The sequence below is a fragment of the Camelina sativa genome, chromosome 3, assembly GCF_030686135.1.
Source record: "Camelina sativa cultivar CO46 ecotype springtype chromosome 3, ASM3068613v1".
NCBI lineage: Eukaryota > Viridiplantae > Streptophyta > Magnoliopsida > Brassicales > Brassicaceae > Camelina > Camelina sativa.
In genome coordinates, this window is record NC_141882.1 from 11,598,003 (window position 1) to 11,615,187 (window position 17,185).

Consider the following 17,185-nt stretch of genomic DNA (forward strand, 5'->3'; position numbering starts at 1 on the left):
ACGCTCAAATAACCGTCCGGTTTACTTTTCTGAATTAATTGATTGACTCAAACAGTTAACCGGTAAACGGCAATTGTGTTGTCGTCGCTAAGATATATATGTATATAGTCCGAAGATGATAAATTTAGATTGGAAAAGTATAAATAAAACAGAGGACAATAATGGACTAATGGACGAATCTTTTTTACGCATTAAAGTATAATCTATAATATTTACAGCAAAATCTCACATTAAGTTATTTATCGATTTTTAAAATATATATATATATATATATATATATAAAGTATGACATTATATCGACAGAAATATAAGTATTCTAGATAAATTTGCGTTTGAAAATTTTTAATATCTAACGTTGATCTATAAGATAATTCCTCCACAAGAAAAACCCACTACATCAGAACTATTTACTAACACTCTTGACTTAAAATCAAATGTTCGATTTAAATGTATATAACAAAAATCGTCCTAAACAATTACTAGCAAAAAAGAAAAAACGAACTTATAAAATTCTGCTTTAGAAACATATTCCAATGTAATAATTTTTCGGTCTTTATTTTTGTTCTGGATTTGATATAGTTGTTGCTAACCCTTCATTTTTTTTGTCGTCAAGTTGTTGCTAAATGCTAACCTAAAAGTAGTATTTATGAAAAGTCTCACAATTAAAGGAGATTTTTGTTAACACGTTATCCACATAACCTTGATCTTATATAACGCGTCAAGAAATATACATAATAGAACGCAATTTGGATATATCTGCTATAAATTCTTTTGAGAGGCTGCTGTAATCATGATATCCAACAAAAATATATATATGTTTATAATTGATTACGACACAGATAGCCATTTGTGGTTTAAAGAGCCGCGTCGTGGTATGCATCCTTGTTTTGTATGGATTAGATCCAGGTTCAAATAGTGCATAAGAGACACTTTGATATTTTTGCCCAAAAAAAAAAAAAAAAAGACACTTTGATATTATGTAAATGAAAACAAAGATGAGCTAGCTATATATGTGTATAAAGGAAAACATGAAACTTGTGTGAGGTGGCCATATGTGATGCAGAGAACCAAAAGATGTATTAGTCGGCGTGTCATCATGCATGGGTCACGCATTGCCTTCTGGATAAAGCTCTCTCACACCAAACCTCTTACCTTACCTTCTCACAGATAAAAAGTTCATTCAAAGACAAAACTCAAAAGTTGCCTAGTTATCTTTTGGACCATTAATTCGACTTACGAGAAGTTGATATATATTAAAAGTACGGTGATTATGATTTCATGCGTAATTCAAATTTATTTCTCCCCAGCTCCTGTAATATCGTTTATGAAATTAGAAAGAGTTTTGGTAAATTACTCATCTGTTCTAGAAGTATAACAAGAAAATATGTAATCTGAATGTGAATTTCGAGATTTGATTGATACATAATATATGTAGAGAGCCAAAATCTTGTAGTCTCTGTACATTTTAAAGTTTTAAACTGAAGGTAGGTATATGGAATTTAAGCAGTACTCAAATTATCATATGTATAATATGAGGTCATTAGGAGAAATGAGGATTTAGAATTTGTAAATCAAGTAGGGCCTTGGGGTTAGAGGACGAGTCGTTCTTCTTTGAGTTTGGGTTGGGTTAAAAAGGGTTGGGTCCATTCTGGTCCACTCTAAAAATTAAAACTTCTTCTTTTATGAAAGTCTGTAAAATCTCTCCTCTGCGAGTCAAGTAACCTACGCAAATTGTTAAATTTGGGGATAAATCATAAAACGTTACGTATTTCTCACATGTTAAATTTTGGGGTTAACTATTATTAATCAAATGCATAAATTTGGCTAATAATTTGGCTCGATCTGCGATTAACTTTTCCTAATAATTGATAAGGAGTAAATCATCTTTTTATCATAAAGTTTAAGTTGGGACCAATAATAACTCGCCATCTAAGTTTCCTTGATGACTACTACTATTAGTAGGAAATTAGCATTAATGTGCAGAATGATATAATTGCAATACATTACACTTAGAAGCATTCATTTGTTTTACTTTAGTGAACACAAGATGTTTTCCTTGACTTGCTCTGTGGCCCTCACATTGACACATTACCATTGTCTTCTCTTACATGACTTCTCAATTAAATTATAGAGGATGTATCATGATTAGGAGTAAATGATTATGTGATATATACATATTATATTATTCCGGGATTTTCTTTTAGTCTGTCAAATAATTTAATAGAAACACACGAGATCGAGGATTTAAATTATTTATGTACATATTCTGATATATATACTGATATACATAGTAAATTATTACTACGACCCCTATGGTTTAACGATAATGAAAACATAGGTTCCCTACCTTTTTTCAATAATTTTGTTGTGTATAATGTAATTAATGCCATTAACTTCAGCTGAGATAATCTATCCACAAGATTTATCCAAAGAGTTGGAAGTTATTACAAGTTATATATGTTGACATTTAGTTTGAAGTTTCTAAGGGATATCAAATTGTCGGTTATAGTTGTGAACAAGCCATGACCAAAGAGGCCATATCATTCCCGCACCACCTAAAAGTCTGTTGTTTGATATGTTTATTGGTTTCGATTACTCATATATAATTTATCAAATGGAAAATTATATTTACCCTATTTATTGAAGAAAATTATATCAAATACTCTTAACTTAACACATAAGCACAATTTTTACAATGAATTTATAGCATTACTCTCAACTTGACACCTAAATATTGTTTCATTCAAAAAACTAATCTGTCAAATAAAAAGAGGAGATGCATATACTCATATTTTATATTTTTATTAAATGTATTGTTATTTTGATATAAATAAGTTCACAAAACATTGAAAACAAGAACAAAATTGGAGTAAACGGCCATTCTTAGGATTTATTTTTACCAAATATATGTGAACTAACTAGTAAATACAACTAGAAGACGATAAGATGAATACCTAACCGTACTTAACTACATGTATAACGAAAACACTTGACAAAAAGGTAACTCAAGGGTCTCATTCGGATTGTAGGGTATTAGAGAAGTGCTAGTGTCTTTCGTCGTATATAAATTATTATGTATAGTTTTCGTCGTATTCGAAGCTCAAATCTACCAACCATTCTCATACATCAGATCATATTATAATATCGCCATATCGGACCAGAACTAACGATTATTCTCCTACTCAATGGAATATGAATACGAAGACATCCTGACTTTAAACGAGACAAGAAAACGAGCAGTAATCATGCCACACCAATTTACTTTAGTTTCTTTATATAACATGCATGCTAAAAAAAAAACAATTCGTACAAGTCAAATCATTGATGATTAACTAAAAATGTGATTTATATACCATAAGAGTATCAAAAACGATATGATGTAAAGGACACATTCCATGAACCCGTGTGTATTATACACGGAATTCGAATGTTAGAGAAGTAATGAGTCTTAAGAAGGAATGAAACAGATAGGCAAATCCGTAAGATGCATTGTACCTCTTAACCCGTCCTGTAATTTTGAAACGTATAGACAATTGAACATATCTTCAAGCTGTGATTTTTATTTTCTTCGAATTTTTCTTTTATAAAAAACTTGTAAAAAAGATTTTATGTGGGGATGATCGTAAGACAAAAAACGAGTTTGAATCTCATCTTGTCGGAATCTCCAACTCTATACTGTGCCGTCCTAATATTATTATAATTATGTGTTAGTTTATCTTATATCCGATTATACATTACATACCTACTTGACCTTTTATAAGTTATAAGGCAATTTGCCTCCCAGCCGGACCAAAAAGATAAGAAGCTCAGATAACTTTAAAAAAATATTTATTAGCAAACAGTCAACTATAATACATACAAATTAGCTTATTCATTTCACATGCCCATAACTAGATTAATTTATTTTTACATATAATATATGAGTTTATTATATCATTGATATAACCATGCATTTATATACATATGACTATATGAGTGTTGAATTTCGCCTTCTTTGCATCTTAAAATGTACAGTTTTTCTAACTGACGAACTTTAGAAATACGCAAAGTCTTCGTAGTTTATGACTCTTGTTTTGTTTTATAATTGTTTAACCGAACACAAAATATCTACAAACACATACAATCATGAACGGTAACATTTTTGCATTAACAATGATCTAAAACATTAACGCGATTTAAATTACTAACAAGTCATGTTACCAGTCACATCCATTATTATTGTATTGAGTTTTGGTCTTGTATCCTAACCTAAACTTAATTTCTCACAAGTCACAAAAGAGATACGTTTTTTTTTTTGCCTTGACCTCCAAAATTTTGTCGGGCAAAAAGATAGGCTTAGGTTTTGAACTTCTTTTTTCTTTTGAATAGTATTTTTTGTTCTTATGAATGAGAGTTTATTGCATATACAAATCTTCCTTAAAAAGCTCATAGCTTCAGCCAAATAAGTTAAGTCATCGACGCCGGATATATCATGCTGCCTCCAAAAACAAGTAGTTAAGAGAGACCTACCGGGCAATTAGTAATTTAAGGTTTAAAACGGCATGGATAGATTAAAATTAAAAGGTTTCCTTTTATTTATTTTCTTGTTCTTTTTAGTGTACTTGTTGAATTTGCGATAATGATTTCATAAATCGTGCATTGGCGTGGCCATATTTATATTCTTCACCGCTTCTCTTGTGTGGCCAATGTAAAGTCTCTCTTCATTATTATACTAATCTCTTACCATCTTATACATAATGTATTTCCCTTAAATTTAATTGATATGAATGGATGGGTTTATAAATTCGAATATATTAATGTGTCGTGAAGGAACAAAGCCTGTTGTTGTCGACCCCACAAGTTGACTGATCGTGTTCATCATCATGCATGGCTTCATTTCACTTATTTAATTAACGACTTGTTCACGACACAAATGATTGTACCAGTTTAAGAATCTCTTGATCTCTCTTCATCATCACCAAATCTTCCTCAAGAAATATTCTCTTCATCATCAAGTGTCTCCAACCTATATATATAATTGCAAAAGATCAGAGCTATTATAACAACAAACAAAAAGAAGAAGAACAACAAGAAGAAGAAGAAAGACAAGAGTTAAGTTGAAGGTTAGAGCCATGGACGTTTTTGTTGATGGTGAATTGGAGTCTCTCTTGGGGATGTTCAACTTTGATCAATGTTCATCATCTAAAGAGGACAGACCGCGAGACGAGATGCTTGGCCTCGCTAGCCTTTACAATGGTCATATTCATCAACATCATCACCAAAACAATGTCTTGTCTTCTGATCATCATGCTCTCTTGCTTCCTGATATGTTCCCATTTGGTGCAATGTCTGGAGGAAATCTTCCGGCCATGCTTGATTCTTGGGATCAAAATCATCATATCCAAGAAACGTCTTCTCTAAAGAGGAAACTACTTACCGTGGAGAATCTATGCAAAACTAACTTTGATTGCGACCTCACAAGACAAGTAAGTGGAAGATCAATATATATATTTATATAATGTTTACTTTCATTCATTATTACTATGCAATAAACTAAATACAATATCATTTACGCGATATATAGGAGATTGCAAAATCGAAGAAAAAACAGAGGGTAAGCTCAGAAAGCAATACGGTTGAGGAAAGCAACACTAATTGTATAGATGGTCAGAGCTTAAGCAACAGTTCCGATGATGAGAAAGCTTCGGTCACAAGTGTTAAAGGCAAAACAAGAGCCACCAAAGGAACAGCCACTGATCCTCAAAGCCTTTATGCTCGGGTAAGAAAACGTTAATAGTATAACTTTTATATCAAAACCAAATGATAATGAACAACATTGATCCTAGACGAGTTTATTAATAGTATTATTAATTGTTGCAGAAACGAAGAGAGAAGATTAACGAAAGGCTCAAGACACTGCAGAATCTTGTGCCCAACGGGACAAAAGTAGATATAAGCACGATGCTTGAAGAAGCGGTCCATTACGTGAAGTTCTTGCAGCTTCAGATTAAGGTATGTAGATAGATTATTAAAACTCGTTTATTATCTCTACACAACATTATCCATGTTCTAATTAACTAACCAACATGCATATGTTATAAAATGTAGCTGTTGAGCTCGGACGAACTATGGATGTACGCGCCATTGGCTTACAATGGACTCGACATGGGATTTCATCACAACCTTTTGTCTCGGCTTATGTGAAGGAGTTTACAAAGTTACAACGTAATAATTGTAAAGAACCCCATTTTAGAACATAATATATCCTTAATTGGGCCAACTAAAGAGATCTACACTAAGATCCTACGATTTGCATTCCTATTGTTGTTCATTCAGATATTGTTGTTATTCTTAATTAACTTCTTTTGTCTTTTTCGTCATTATGGTTCAAAGAACTTTTGGTACTCTTTCTCCTTTTTTGTAAGTATATTTTTAAAATTATAAAAAAGTCAATTCATCAGACTAATTTAATAAACAGTCTTTCTTACTTTTGCAATTTGGAAAACAAATATATAATTGAATAATTTTGCCAGGGATTCAAAATGCAATTGAGGGATATAATTTGATTTATTCGACCGACTTTATTAGCAACTCATGATAAAAGATGAATTCATACTTTATGCAACGCTGATGTAATTCTTTTAGTGGGTACTACATTTTGTTGACTATATATCACTATGAATGCCCCATAAGAGAAAAGTGCATTGGCACAAACTTTTATTTTTTGTGATTAGCACTGACTGAACTAGTGTTTAAAGGTTGAGTTTGAAACCCTAAATGATTTTGGTTATCCTTCAATTGCATTTACTTACATCTCTCTTACTAAAAAAAGAACAAACAAATTTATGTCATTCAATCATAAATTTGGACCATTGGTTATACTAATGTTTATTAATTAAAAACTCCTTAAATATACTTCAAGATTTCTTGCATACCATCTTCTAATGACAAAAATACTAAAAAAAAAAAAAAACAAAACCGGTTTCTTAGTTTTGGTTTGGTTTGATGTTTTAAAAAGTTTAGTCAAACCAAATCGTCACCGTGGAGCCTCTCTGCGAGTTAGAAGGTCTTAAACTCTTAAACAAAGAGGGTCCTGAACACACCAGCGAACCGCGACTCTCCTCTCCTCTCTCTCTCTGTCTCTCCCCGTCGATGCCATGGCTTGCGCCGAGCAGCCTATCAAAAAGCGTCGGCTGTACGAGTCAATCCCTGAATCTCAGCCTCAGCCTCCGCCACCGCAAATAGAATCCCCATCTCATTCTACTGTGGTGAGCTCGTTCCCGGCTCCGGTGACGCCGTCGCCTCAATCTCAGGAGGAAATTCAAACGAGAAACAGGAACAGAGAAGAAATTCGAAGAGTGCATGACTGCTATAAGCGTCTTAAATCTTGTATTGCTCAGAGAGATGGTGGCGGCCGCTCTGCGAATCTTGAGCAATCGTATCGCTCCCTCATCTCCGCTTCCAGAGGTTTTTTTTCTTTCTCTCATTCTTAGTTTTTTAATAATCATTCGTTTGATTCAGTTTTACGGATTTGATAATCTGCTATTTTGTGGAGTTGGTGGAGTTCCGTTTTTGAGTTTTGTGGTTTTAGATGTCTTTGTAAGAGAACGAATAGATTCAGTTGGCTTTTCTTAACTTAATTATGTGATGAAGAGTACTAGGGTTTAGGAGAGTTGAGTACATTACAATCCTTTCATTAGCTCTAGCATTGTGACTTTTGTGTTTGAACTCTTCTTAGTTGTAGATCAGAAGGAAGACATTGAGATAGATTCATTCTCTCTGGTACAAATGTTAAATCAAAGTAGGGTCCCTTTAATGCGCCTTTTTTTCGGTAGAGTCTGATAATGTTCCTAAGTACGCTGCACCTAGATTGTGTATTTGTAGTTAGGATATTACAAAAGTTATTGTTCTTAGACTTAGAGTCTCCTCTGGCTGGAATTGTATTTTTAACCAGTCTTGAAGCTTTGATAAAGCCATGGATATGTTGGATGGGGTGCCTCTATCTATGTTGCCCATTTTATCACACTGTGTCAGCTTTCATGTGTTCCTTACTTTTAATGTTACCCCTTCCATTCATTTCTTATGTATGCGAAAGCCGGAATGTATCAGTACTTATGGTTTTAGATATTCTAGTTCTTGAGGAAAGCCTCCTATAGTCATTTTCTGTACAAGAATAGAAGCCTTAGAATGGAGTTTGTTGGAGTAATGATTTAGATAGTTGCTTATACTTGCAGGTTGTACTAGCGTTAAGCGCCTTGTGGCTGATCTCGTTCCTCGATATGCACTCTACTGCCCTACTGCTATCGGAGATGCAATACAAGCTGTTATCGACATGCATAACTTCAGCTTGGAAGCTTTAAAGGGAGGACAAGATGCTGATGGTATTGCTTTTCAAACTGCTAAAGCCTGCATATTTGGTCTAGTTGACCTATGTTCTGCTGCTTATTCAAAGAAAACGTCATCACCAGGGGCTCCGGATATCTGCTCTGCTGTGTTTAGTAATGTGTTAACCTTCTTTGTGCTGTCCTTTGAGGGGAAAGATATTTTCCAGATAGTTGATAAGAGTGATTTGGAGGTGCAAGAACCTGACAAAAAAGTTTCTCAGCTGATGCAAAAAATTACAGATGGAAACTCGTTACCTTTAATGAAACTATCCCAATTTCGTGTTTTAGCTTTACTGAAAGTATTCTTCAACTTCCCTAAAAAATCAATTGCCACTTGTTTCGGATTCTTCTATTCGTCATCAACAGAAGATGTAGCCACGGGGAGGTATCTCATTACTCATATGACAGAAAAGATTAATGATATTGATGCCGCTACCAATGAACCTGAAGTAGACGAGAATTCTGGTCAGACAGGTTCTAACAATATAGAGGCTACTGGTAAGAACGTGGAAGTGTTGAATGGGGTCAAAGAAGCATCCAACAGTCTAACGAGCTGTTTGTTAGGAATGGTAATGCTCTGATTAGTGTAGAATTTATATAATAAGTTGCATTTGATTATCTTAGTTTGTTTTTAGTTATTTTTTATTATTCCCTGTCTTGAGCATCAGCCGTGTCACTCATTTCATTCAGTTGTTCTTTTCTTGGAACTATATATGGCTAATGTGTAATGGGTGTATACTGCGAAAATTCTGATAGTTTCAAGAATCCTTCATGCAGGTTATTAGGAAGAGTCCCTCCGCTGGTAGGTGGGCCTTCTTTCAGTATAAGAAAATATGCAGCCTGTCATCCTTCGTGGATATATCCAGTGCTATTCCTTCTCTAGAAGAAATCTTCGGATATCTTGGAAAAAATATTAAGTCAGAAGATTGTCAAATGGAGAGTGACGAGGATGATTATGGAAAATCAGTTTCACATGTGAAACCTCACAGTTCTGCAGAAAATGATGTCCGCTCTAGTGCTGGATCGGTTTATGATGCGGGAGGTTCACGATCTATGGATTTTGAGACTGTTGATCAGAGAGACTTGTCATGCGGTAGATCTTCAGTCCCAAGGGGATTAATAAACCATCATACACCGTCCCCTTCTGCAAGAATGCCTTCGGATTTAAGGACTAACTCTGTGGATCGTAGGAACAATTTTGTTCTTACAGGATCACCCCATATCCCTACATCAGGGAAAATTGTTTGGTATTTGGATGGGGACCCCACTGCTTTTGACATTTTTCCGGCTTCGGGGCAGTTGTGGTTAGGCTATTTAGGACCAGATGAAACTGAAGGTCATCTAAGGTTTCAGCTTGATAGGTACGGCCCAGTAGACCGTTTCTTTTTTGATCCAGTGAAAGGATTTGCCCTAGCTGAATATAGAAGTATAATTGATGCAATCAGAGCTCGAGAATATCTGCGAGCGCAATTTCCTTGGCGCATTAAATTTATGGATATAGGAGTTGGTGCAAGGGGATCTTTGAATGGAGTAGCATATGGTTATTGTACTCATTTGTATATTGGAAGCATCAATAGTCAGTGGGAGAGGGATGAAATTGTCCATGAGTCACGGCAAGCTCTTTACAAGGGACCTCGCATGGTGACTGACCTGTACTATGAACATGCCCTTCTGATGGAGTTTGATACACCAGATGATGCTGCCATTGTAATGGCCCATCTCAGGTTTTTTCGTGGAGAAAAGAGTAAATTTCACCTGGCATCAATCAATCGTCCTTTGCCTCATGAAGATGGAGGAAGGTTTGTCTCCGCTTCTCCCGACCTATGTTTTCTCTGATGATTTGAACTGTTGACGTTATTAGTAATAGTAAAATATCCACTAGACTTTGTATCTTCTCACACACTCTGAGCGTTCTAACTTTGGTATATGCACTTCATGTTTTTATTTTTATTTTTGTCTGATGTGGAAGTTTCTTGTCTGAGCAGTTATCCAGAGAGGCACCTTCAGATACCTCCATCATCGAAACAGGATAGTGGATCAGGGGAGTATGTATCCCCCTTAATGAGTACGGATAACCACTGTAATTCTGTACCTCGTGGAGCTACCTTTAAGCAAACCTGGCCTGCTTCTGGTAGCACTCTTGCGAATTCTGCACAAGGAGGTAAATTTTGTCTCTTATCTCTCCTGAATGCGTGTTCACTTGTGACAGAAAAGATATGTGAAATTAAGAACACCATGCCTCGGTCTCAGGAACTCCTCCATGTGTTCCCGTGCCAGTTCCAGGACAGCCTGTAGTGCCTGCTACACCAACATCTCAAATTCCTCCATCTCCGTTTGTTCAACAAACCATTTACCCTCCTGCAACCAGCTCTTGGGATACAAGATCTCTAATCTCTCCAAGCGGTGATGCTGTAGCAACATCATCACAGATGCAAGGACCTCCACCGCAGCAGGTTTCAGGTCCATTCATGCCACCTCCTGTGCTGCCAGTCTCTCAGACACAAGGACCCCAAGTTCAGCAATTTGATCAAGTGTACCCACCTCCACCTTTAGGGCATTCATTATCCTGTGTAATGCAGCCACCACTACAACCTCAATCCCAGCCACCGGAACCGCCACCTGAAATGATGCCGCCTCCGCCTCAAGCTCCACCACCTCCTTTGCCTCACTCACACCCACCTTTGGCTCCCCCTCCTCCTTGTTCACCATCATCGTCCCCACGCTTACCTCCAATGGTGATACAGTTGTCTGGACCAGAGGCTTCCAAACAAAATATAGGACACCAATGGCAGGGGGCTTTGTCCAAAAGTGGAGTTCATTACTCCACCATCATTGCAAAGAGACTGGAATCAGACATTTGCAAATATATCATTGGATCTTCCGAGCCTGTGCAGTGAGTGACAAAACCTCACTCTTATTTGATATCTTATGTTCAAATTTGTGTCTTTCTCTATAATCAAGTGATGTGCTATGCGAATAACATTTGTTTCCTTCTTGCAGATGGCCAGTTAAATTGGATATGACCAAGCGCACGGATATGAAGCACGTAAAAGCTACTTTTACGAGTACGCAACCACACAAAGTGAGTTTCCAACTCCATCGCCAAGTAAAATTATTGACTGCAAGCTTTTTACTTACGATTTGAGGTATTATGTTTTACAGAGGGAGGTCTGTCAGTTAATTCCGGCAACTTTTAGCGATCGTAAAGGGGTATGTGATCAACTTTTCAAACCCGAGAGTTAATTACTGCATTTTTTTTTTAATTCCTGTGTAGGTATAATAACTCTCTCAAACTTACTTCTTTTTTATTGTGTCTGTGTGGCGTGGCAGCTACAAGATTTCATATCATACTTGAAGCAGAGAGATTGTGCAGGAGTGATAAAGATCCCAGCTTCAAGTCCCATGTGGGCAAGGCATCTCTTCATTCTTCCACACTCGCAAGAGACATGTTCCTTGCTTTCGGTTTCCCCGTCTTCTTCTGGGTGCTTGATCGGCTTGGTTTTGCCCAAGGATGCAAACGCTGAGTGCTCATGACATATATCCCCCCCGGGACAAAGGAGAGTAAATGGAAGACTTTCATTGCTTTTAGTAGTTCAAATTCACTTTGTAAATGAACTTACTAGTGTAATAATCTCTCTCTCTCTCTCTCTCTCTCTCTCTCTCTCTCTCTTCTCACTGTTTAGGGAACCAATTGTAGATTCGTTTGAACGATTTAGTTGTTGCATCTTTCTCTAGATTATAAAAGTCATAATGCCACTGAAGTGGGTGATGTGATGTGTTTCATCTAATTAGAATCGCTTGCTTTCAGTCTATTGTATGCTCGAGGATAACCAAAATGGGTAAACGTTATACTTTTTAGTGAACCAACTTAACAATATAACTAGCTGAAATATTTTGTAAGAGAACACTAGTGAATAAATTATGAAATCAGATTATAACTCTTGACTCTGTTTCAACTTTTTAATAAAGTTCTTGGAAGGAAAAAAAAAAAATTATAAAATCAGATAACATTTTCTTAGAAGCAATCAAGAAGTAGTTAAGAAAGGATCCCCCTAAAAGAAAAGAAAAGAGAGAAAGCAATCAAGAAGTAGTTAAGAAAGGATCCCCCTAAAAGAAAAGAAAAGAGAGAAATGATCCGCAAGAGAATATATGTTCACTCAAAATGAGTAGGAAAAACCAAAAACAAAAGAATTTATTTTTAAACAAGGGCTGTCCAATCTGAGTGAATTCACTTAACCTTTATGAAGCCCAATTGTTATAATGCTTAATGCGGCCCAGAACATCCTTTTTTTTTGTTTGCCTTCTCAATTCAATTCGCCAAAATCAATAAAATTAAAAATATATATAAAAAGACAAATCAATCAATCAAAATTCTAATAACTCATCAATATTCACTACAACCAATTTAATTTTAAAAAAAAGTTTAAAACTAAATAATTTTTTATACTTTAACTAAATAAAACAATATATAATTCATATAAAATATCATAGATAAAAATTTTAAAAGTATTATGTAAAGTTATTAAGTAAATATGAAAACTAGGATTAGAGTTTTAAACTTTATTTACAATAAATCATTAATCAAATATTGCAATCAAAAAAAAAAAAATACAAATGCATTTGTTAAAGGGCTTTTGGATCAACTTTTCTTGTGTAAGGAATTAAAAATTCAAGCTTCCAATTAGTAGTTACAACTTATATTACTGTCAGTAGTTGTCTGTTTTTGCGTTGTGAGACGATGAGATTGATTCTAGCATTCAATAGATTAGATTGTGAGACGATGAGTAGATTGGATTCAATCACAATCACAATGCATACTTTTAATGCATTCCTATAAAAGCAAGGACTTGCAATTAGCCACGACCCTAATAATTTATCAAATATAACATTCACAAATTAATCATTCGTTCAGCAGAAAACAAAGATCCTTATTTGAAAAGTGTCAAAAAGACTCTTCTTCTCTTCACCATCTGAATTATATCTTCTATCATATGAATCTTCAGAACCGTCAACTGACGATCGAAGATAGACTTGCAGAGCTGACTCAAATGTGTGCCACAATGGCCTCATAAGATTCCTGTACATGTTTGATTTAGATTCTGGATAAGCTTTACGAGTCTTATGTGAAGAAGTTGTACTTAGATTGGTCGACATTTGGTGCTCAGGCGTTATGTAAAGGTTTGTTTCTCAATATAAGTTACTGACAAAAGCTGGTTAGTCTATGGCAGAGTTAAATAGACCTTGCACCAGAATACATGGTTCTTAAATATATTAGGATTGATGTTAAGAATCAAGGTAGTGAGAGGAGTCCTCCCATTGATCAAGACTTGTCAGGATGATTTGAATTCATCATTGCAGTAAACTAGAGTTCTTGTTTCTGATTCTTAATTTATAATTGATTCTTTTTTTCTTTTCGTTGTGCGTGACATGTTTTGTAGGAATTTTTAGAACTTGTTTTCTAGCTTACAGGTGTTCACTAGTTTTGTTTGTAGTTCTCTTGCAGGACAAGAAGTTACTGGACTTGCCAAAATTATTGGATATATGCGCTATATATGGACACGAGAATGCAGAGCTCACAAAATCTTTAGTAAGTCGTTTAAAATTAACTTCGTCCAAAGAGTTGTTAAGATATTTGGCTAGGATTGATTCTCTTTTTGTGATATTTGACATCCTGGGATTCCCAATTGTTAAGGGATAAGAAATGAGATAACTTATATTCTTTTGCTGATCTAATTGTATATTTTCCCAGATTGAAAATGCTGTGAAATCACAAAGTTGGATTCCTGAAAGTTTGAATGTGATGCTGTCTCATTTCTTGGGCATCCTGCACATTATGCATCACCGTTGCACCTCATCTTTCGAGGTATGTTATATGAGTTGATTTCAAAAACCCTACTTTGGGATAAACTAGTAAAGTTAAAGTGTGTATATATATATATATATATACTGTATATATGTGATCACACACACATTTATATCAAGTTTAAAACCACTTCCCTAGTGTTGAATTTAACATTCTTGGCCGGTTAATTCTTGTTTTGATTTTTATTCTTCGGCTTTCCCTTGGATTGATATATCTAGTTTTGTATCTGCAGACCTTAGTATCAAGTGTAAACAGTGAAGACCCATGGACATAGACAACTCCATTCAGACCTATTGGAGGTGAATTTCCGTCCCTTTTTAATTTATTCTTTCATTTATCTGTTGTGTGTTCGTTTCTGTAGACACTTGAGACTAGTCACATTTTTTTTTTTTTTTTTTCAGTTCTTTAAGGGTTAGTTTAAAAGTACAAATAGTATAATTTTAAAACTTGATACCTGAGACCTTTGTGTTGATCTTTTCCAAGATATCTCTATCTAAGGCCTGATCAGGTTGTCTTTGTTACATTGGACATACATATTAACTGATTATTCTAGGTTGAGGAAAGATAAAGCTTGCTCTATGAATGGCGCCCGTAACATATACAGTATCTCTCTTTTAAATATATTTCATCTTTAGTTTTTTTCCTTTCACATGAGTACGTGTGAGTAAGCAGTTATACAGAGGATTCTTGAGGGAACACTCCATGAGGATTTGCAGCGGTTGGATTCCTCAGTGGAGACGATGCCACAACCTAAAACTGCTCCAACTCTTAGAAGCAAAGACAAAGGGAAAGGAAAGCTCATTGAATCTGACACTAGTAGCTCTGCTATTTACACAGGGCAACCGATCACACGTCCTTCACTTCCAGCTTATATATGGAAGTGAAAATCATGAATTACTTCTTTTTTCTAAATTTTTTTTTTCATTATATATGGAAGTGAAAATTAATCAAATCTTGACATGCATAGATGTCGACTTTGATGCCATTTAAGTCAATTGGCATGATTCTTTTATGTTTAGGAGGAAGTCGATTATATATATTGATACATTGAATGTTGAAACTATTAGGATATATAAAACACCAGATATTATTCGAATGAATTTGCCATAATACAGCAATCCATGTCTACATATAATTCATTGATAATTTACCAATCCTTTATCCTATAAAGCACAAGTCAGCTGATCAATCATATTCTAACCTTTTGCCACATGTAATTCAAAAAATAATTATTAACAAAATCAAAATTAAGGAAAACTAAACAAAATAACTGATATTGTATCTCAACTTCCCTGTTCCACGAGTCCATGATCCATCTTCCTCACCCACGATCTCTTTTCAAGAAATATTTGTCTCCATATATGTTCGACATCATTGCGTCTGAGTTGGTGGTGTAAGAAAAGTATCCTGCTCCATTTTAGATTTTTCTAGGTTCACAAAAACTTTCAGATTTTCCTCCTCTTTTATCTTCTTTTGAATCATTTGACCTCATCGTTGTATTTATTCTCATCTAACCTGAGTCGTTTTAAGTCTTCCTAATTTTGTTTAGATATCTCGGAGGAGCAAAACGGATTCAAGGATCCTCCATGGAAAATGGGATGGTAATTTTGGGTGACTGGGATTTCAAATTCTCACTTATAATTGGAAATTATATGTCTTAGTTTTTGAAAAGTTTGATTTGCATTCTTTTACTCTTTCTAAAAATCAACAGTTTATGTTTTCATATTTTTTACTGGTTTAACCGTGTGTTTGGCTATTGTAAATCGTTCAAGGAGTTGCAAGAGTGAAATTGTGCTCTACATCTTGGATTTGTAAGGACACACAAGAAGACGTACGCAGCATATGTAAAGAACAAGATAAACTCAGAGATGGAGAGATTGATCATTAGAGAGGTTGAGGAAACAATATAAAGCAATAAAGGCACTGATATGTTATCGTGAAATGTACTTGCACAAGTTCGCTCTATTTTGTACAATTTACCAAATATTCTAAAGGGATTGATTTTTTACTTTACAGAAATAGTATGACTTGAAGTAGGAGAATCATTCAGAAGGGATTTCAGGTACACAAGTTGAAATCAGATCATATGTTGAATCAACCGCAATATAACGGTGTTGAGATGGAGTAGTATAACATGAAGAAATTGGCGGTAACAGGTGCACAAATTATAGTTGTGGAAGATTCTGTATCGAAAATCATTTAGCTGTAGATTTATCTTCCATTGATCTGAAAATTATACATAGTTCCTCTAGAATTCCATAGCCAATTTTTGTTTGCTATGTTTCTGTTTATCTGACTGTTTTTCTTTGAAACTCTTATCTATTTGATCTTGATTTTAAAGTGTTATGGTACTCTAATTAACTGTCTTGATAAACTGAATCAAAGTTAGAGTGGTGACATGCATTATGAATAAGAGGAAAGAGAGAAGGAAACACAATGAAACACGTATTGTTCTTTGGATCCTTGAATTGTCAACACATATTCTTACATTATTTTCTAACTAATTTATTTATTTTGGTGTATATTCTATGTTAACAGATATTCCAATAAGCAGCAACACAATTCCAAGTTGTAGTCATTCAGTAGACACCGATAACAATATAATCTCTCACCATAGATTCCCAAGTTGTGCTTCATCATCTAATTCACCAAACGCATTTTAACAGTTCTGAAGGTAACAAATATTTTTGTTTAGACTCCCAACCTTATATGAAACTAAATTTTCTTACCTTTTACAGTATGTATGAACAATTGACCATGGTGATGCAATAAATATGTATGAGTATTGCAATGCTTTCATGTGGTATGATGAACGTGTTGGCAAAAGATGCAGATGACCACATCCGATAAAGCTTAACGAAGCTTACTCTGCTACTTTATCGCTTCCGTTTTCAATCAGTCACTTCAAACTCCCTCTCATCTCATCGTATGGATAATTCATCCCTATGTCTTTTGTTTG

General features: G+C 34.9%; 2 protein-coding genes and 2 long non-coding RNA genes across 6 annotated transcripts; all 4 read left to right on the plus strand.

Annotated features, from left to right (window-relative positions):
• The first annotated feature begins 4,914 nt into the window (after positions 1 to 4,914).
• LOC104776827 (transcription factor RSL3-like) lies at positions 4,915 to 6,473 on the plus strand. The gene is made up of 4 exons (XM_010500966.3): positions 4,915 to 5,465; positions 5,564 to 5,758; positions 5,860 to 5,991; positions 6,088 to 6,473. The coding sequence occupies exons 1-4, from the start codon at positions 5,112 to 5,114 to the stop codon at positions 6,181 to 6,183; spliced, it is 777 nt and encodes a 258-aa protein (XP_010499268.1). The 5' UTR covers positions 4,915 to 5,111; the 3' UTR covers positions 6,184 to 6,473.
• Positions 6,474 to 7,017: 544 nt separating this feature from the next.
• On the plus strand, positions 7,018 to 12,151 carry LOC104776828 (uncharacterized). Of its 2 annotated transcripts, none has more exons than XM_087503130.1 (8): positions 7,018 to 7,446; positions 8,214 to 8,932; positions 9,141 to 10,162; positions 10,349 to 10,524; positions 10,614 to 11,256; positions 11,364 to 11,445; positions 11,526 to 11,573; positions 11,694 to 12,151. In XM_087503130.1, the coding sequence occupies exons 1-8, from the start codon at positions 7,137 to 7,139 to the stop codon at positions 11,895 to 11,897; spliced, it is 3,204 nt and encodes a 1,067-aa protein (XP_087359256.1). In that variant the 5' UTR covers positions 7,018 to 7,136; the 3' UTR covers positions 11,898 to 12,151. The 2 variants fall into 2 exon arrangements, with proteins under 2 accessions (XP_087359256.1, XP_087359257.1); XM_087503131.1 differs by having other exon boundaries at positions 7,021 to 7,446; positions 8,198 to 8,932.
• Positions 12,152 to 13,796: 1,645 nt separating this feature from the next.
• Positions 13,797 to 15,249, plus strand: LOC147946802 (uncharacterized). The gene is made up of 3 exons (XR_015586883.1): positions 13,797 to 13,950; positions 14,113 to 14,226; positions 14,459 to 15,249. It is a non-coding gene; the product is annotated as an uncharacterized LOC147946802 (long non-coding RNA).
• Positions 15,250 to 15,515: 266 nt separating this feature from the next.
• On the plus strand, positions 15,516 to 17,172 carry LOC104776831 (uncharacterized). 2 transcript variants are annotated; one of them, XR_766170.2, is made up of 4 exons: positions 15,516 to 16,169; positions 16,243 to 16,382; positions 16,765 to 16,900; positions 16,965 to 17,172. It is a non-coding gene; the product is annotated as an uncharacterized LOC104776831 (long non-coding RNA). The 2 variants fall into 2 exon arrangements; XR_766172.2 differs by having other exon boundaries at positions 15,516 to 16,118.
• Positions 17,173 to 17,185: the final 13 nt, after the last annotated feature.

Coding starts and splice junctions, on each gene's coding strand:
- LOC104776827 (XM_010500966.3), top strand. CDS start 5,112: ATGGACGTTTTTGTTGATGGTGAATTGGAGTCTCTCTTGGGGATGTTC. Junction 5,466..5,563: donor ATTGCGACCTCACAAGACAA/GTAAGTGGAAGA, acceptor CGCGATATATAG/GAGATTGCAAAATCGAAGAA. Junction 5,759..5,859: donor CTCAAAGCCTTTATGCTCGG/GTAAGAAAACGT, acceptor TAATTGTTGCAG/AAACGAAGAGAGAAGATTAA.
- LOC104776828 (XM_087503130.1), top strand. CDS start 7,137: ATGGCTTGCGCCGAGCAGCCTATCAAAAAGCGTCGGCTGTACGAGTCA. Junction 10,525..10,613: donor TGCGAATTCTGCACAAGGAG/GTAAATTTTGTC, acceptor CCTCGGTCTCAG/GAACTCCTCCATGTGTTCCC. Junction 11,257..11,363: donor GGATCTTCCGAGCCTGTGCA/GTGAGTGACAAA, acceptor TCCTTCTTGCAG/ATGGCCAGTTAAATTGGATA.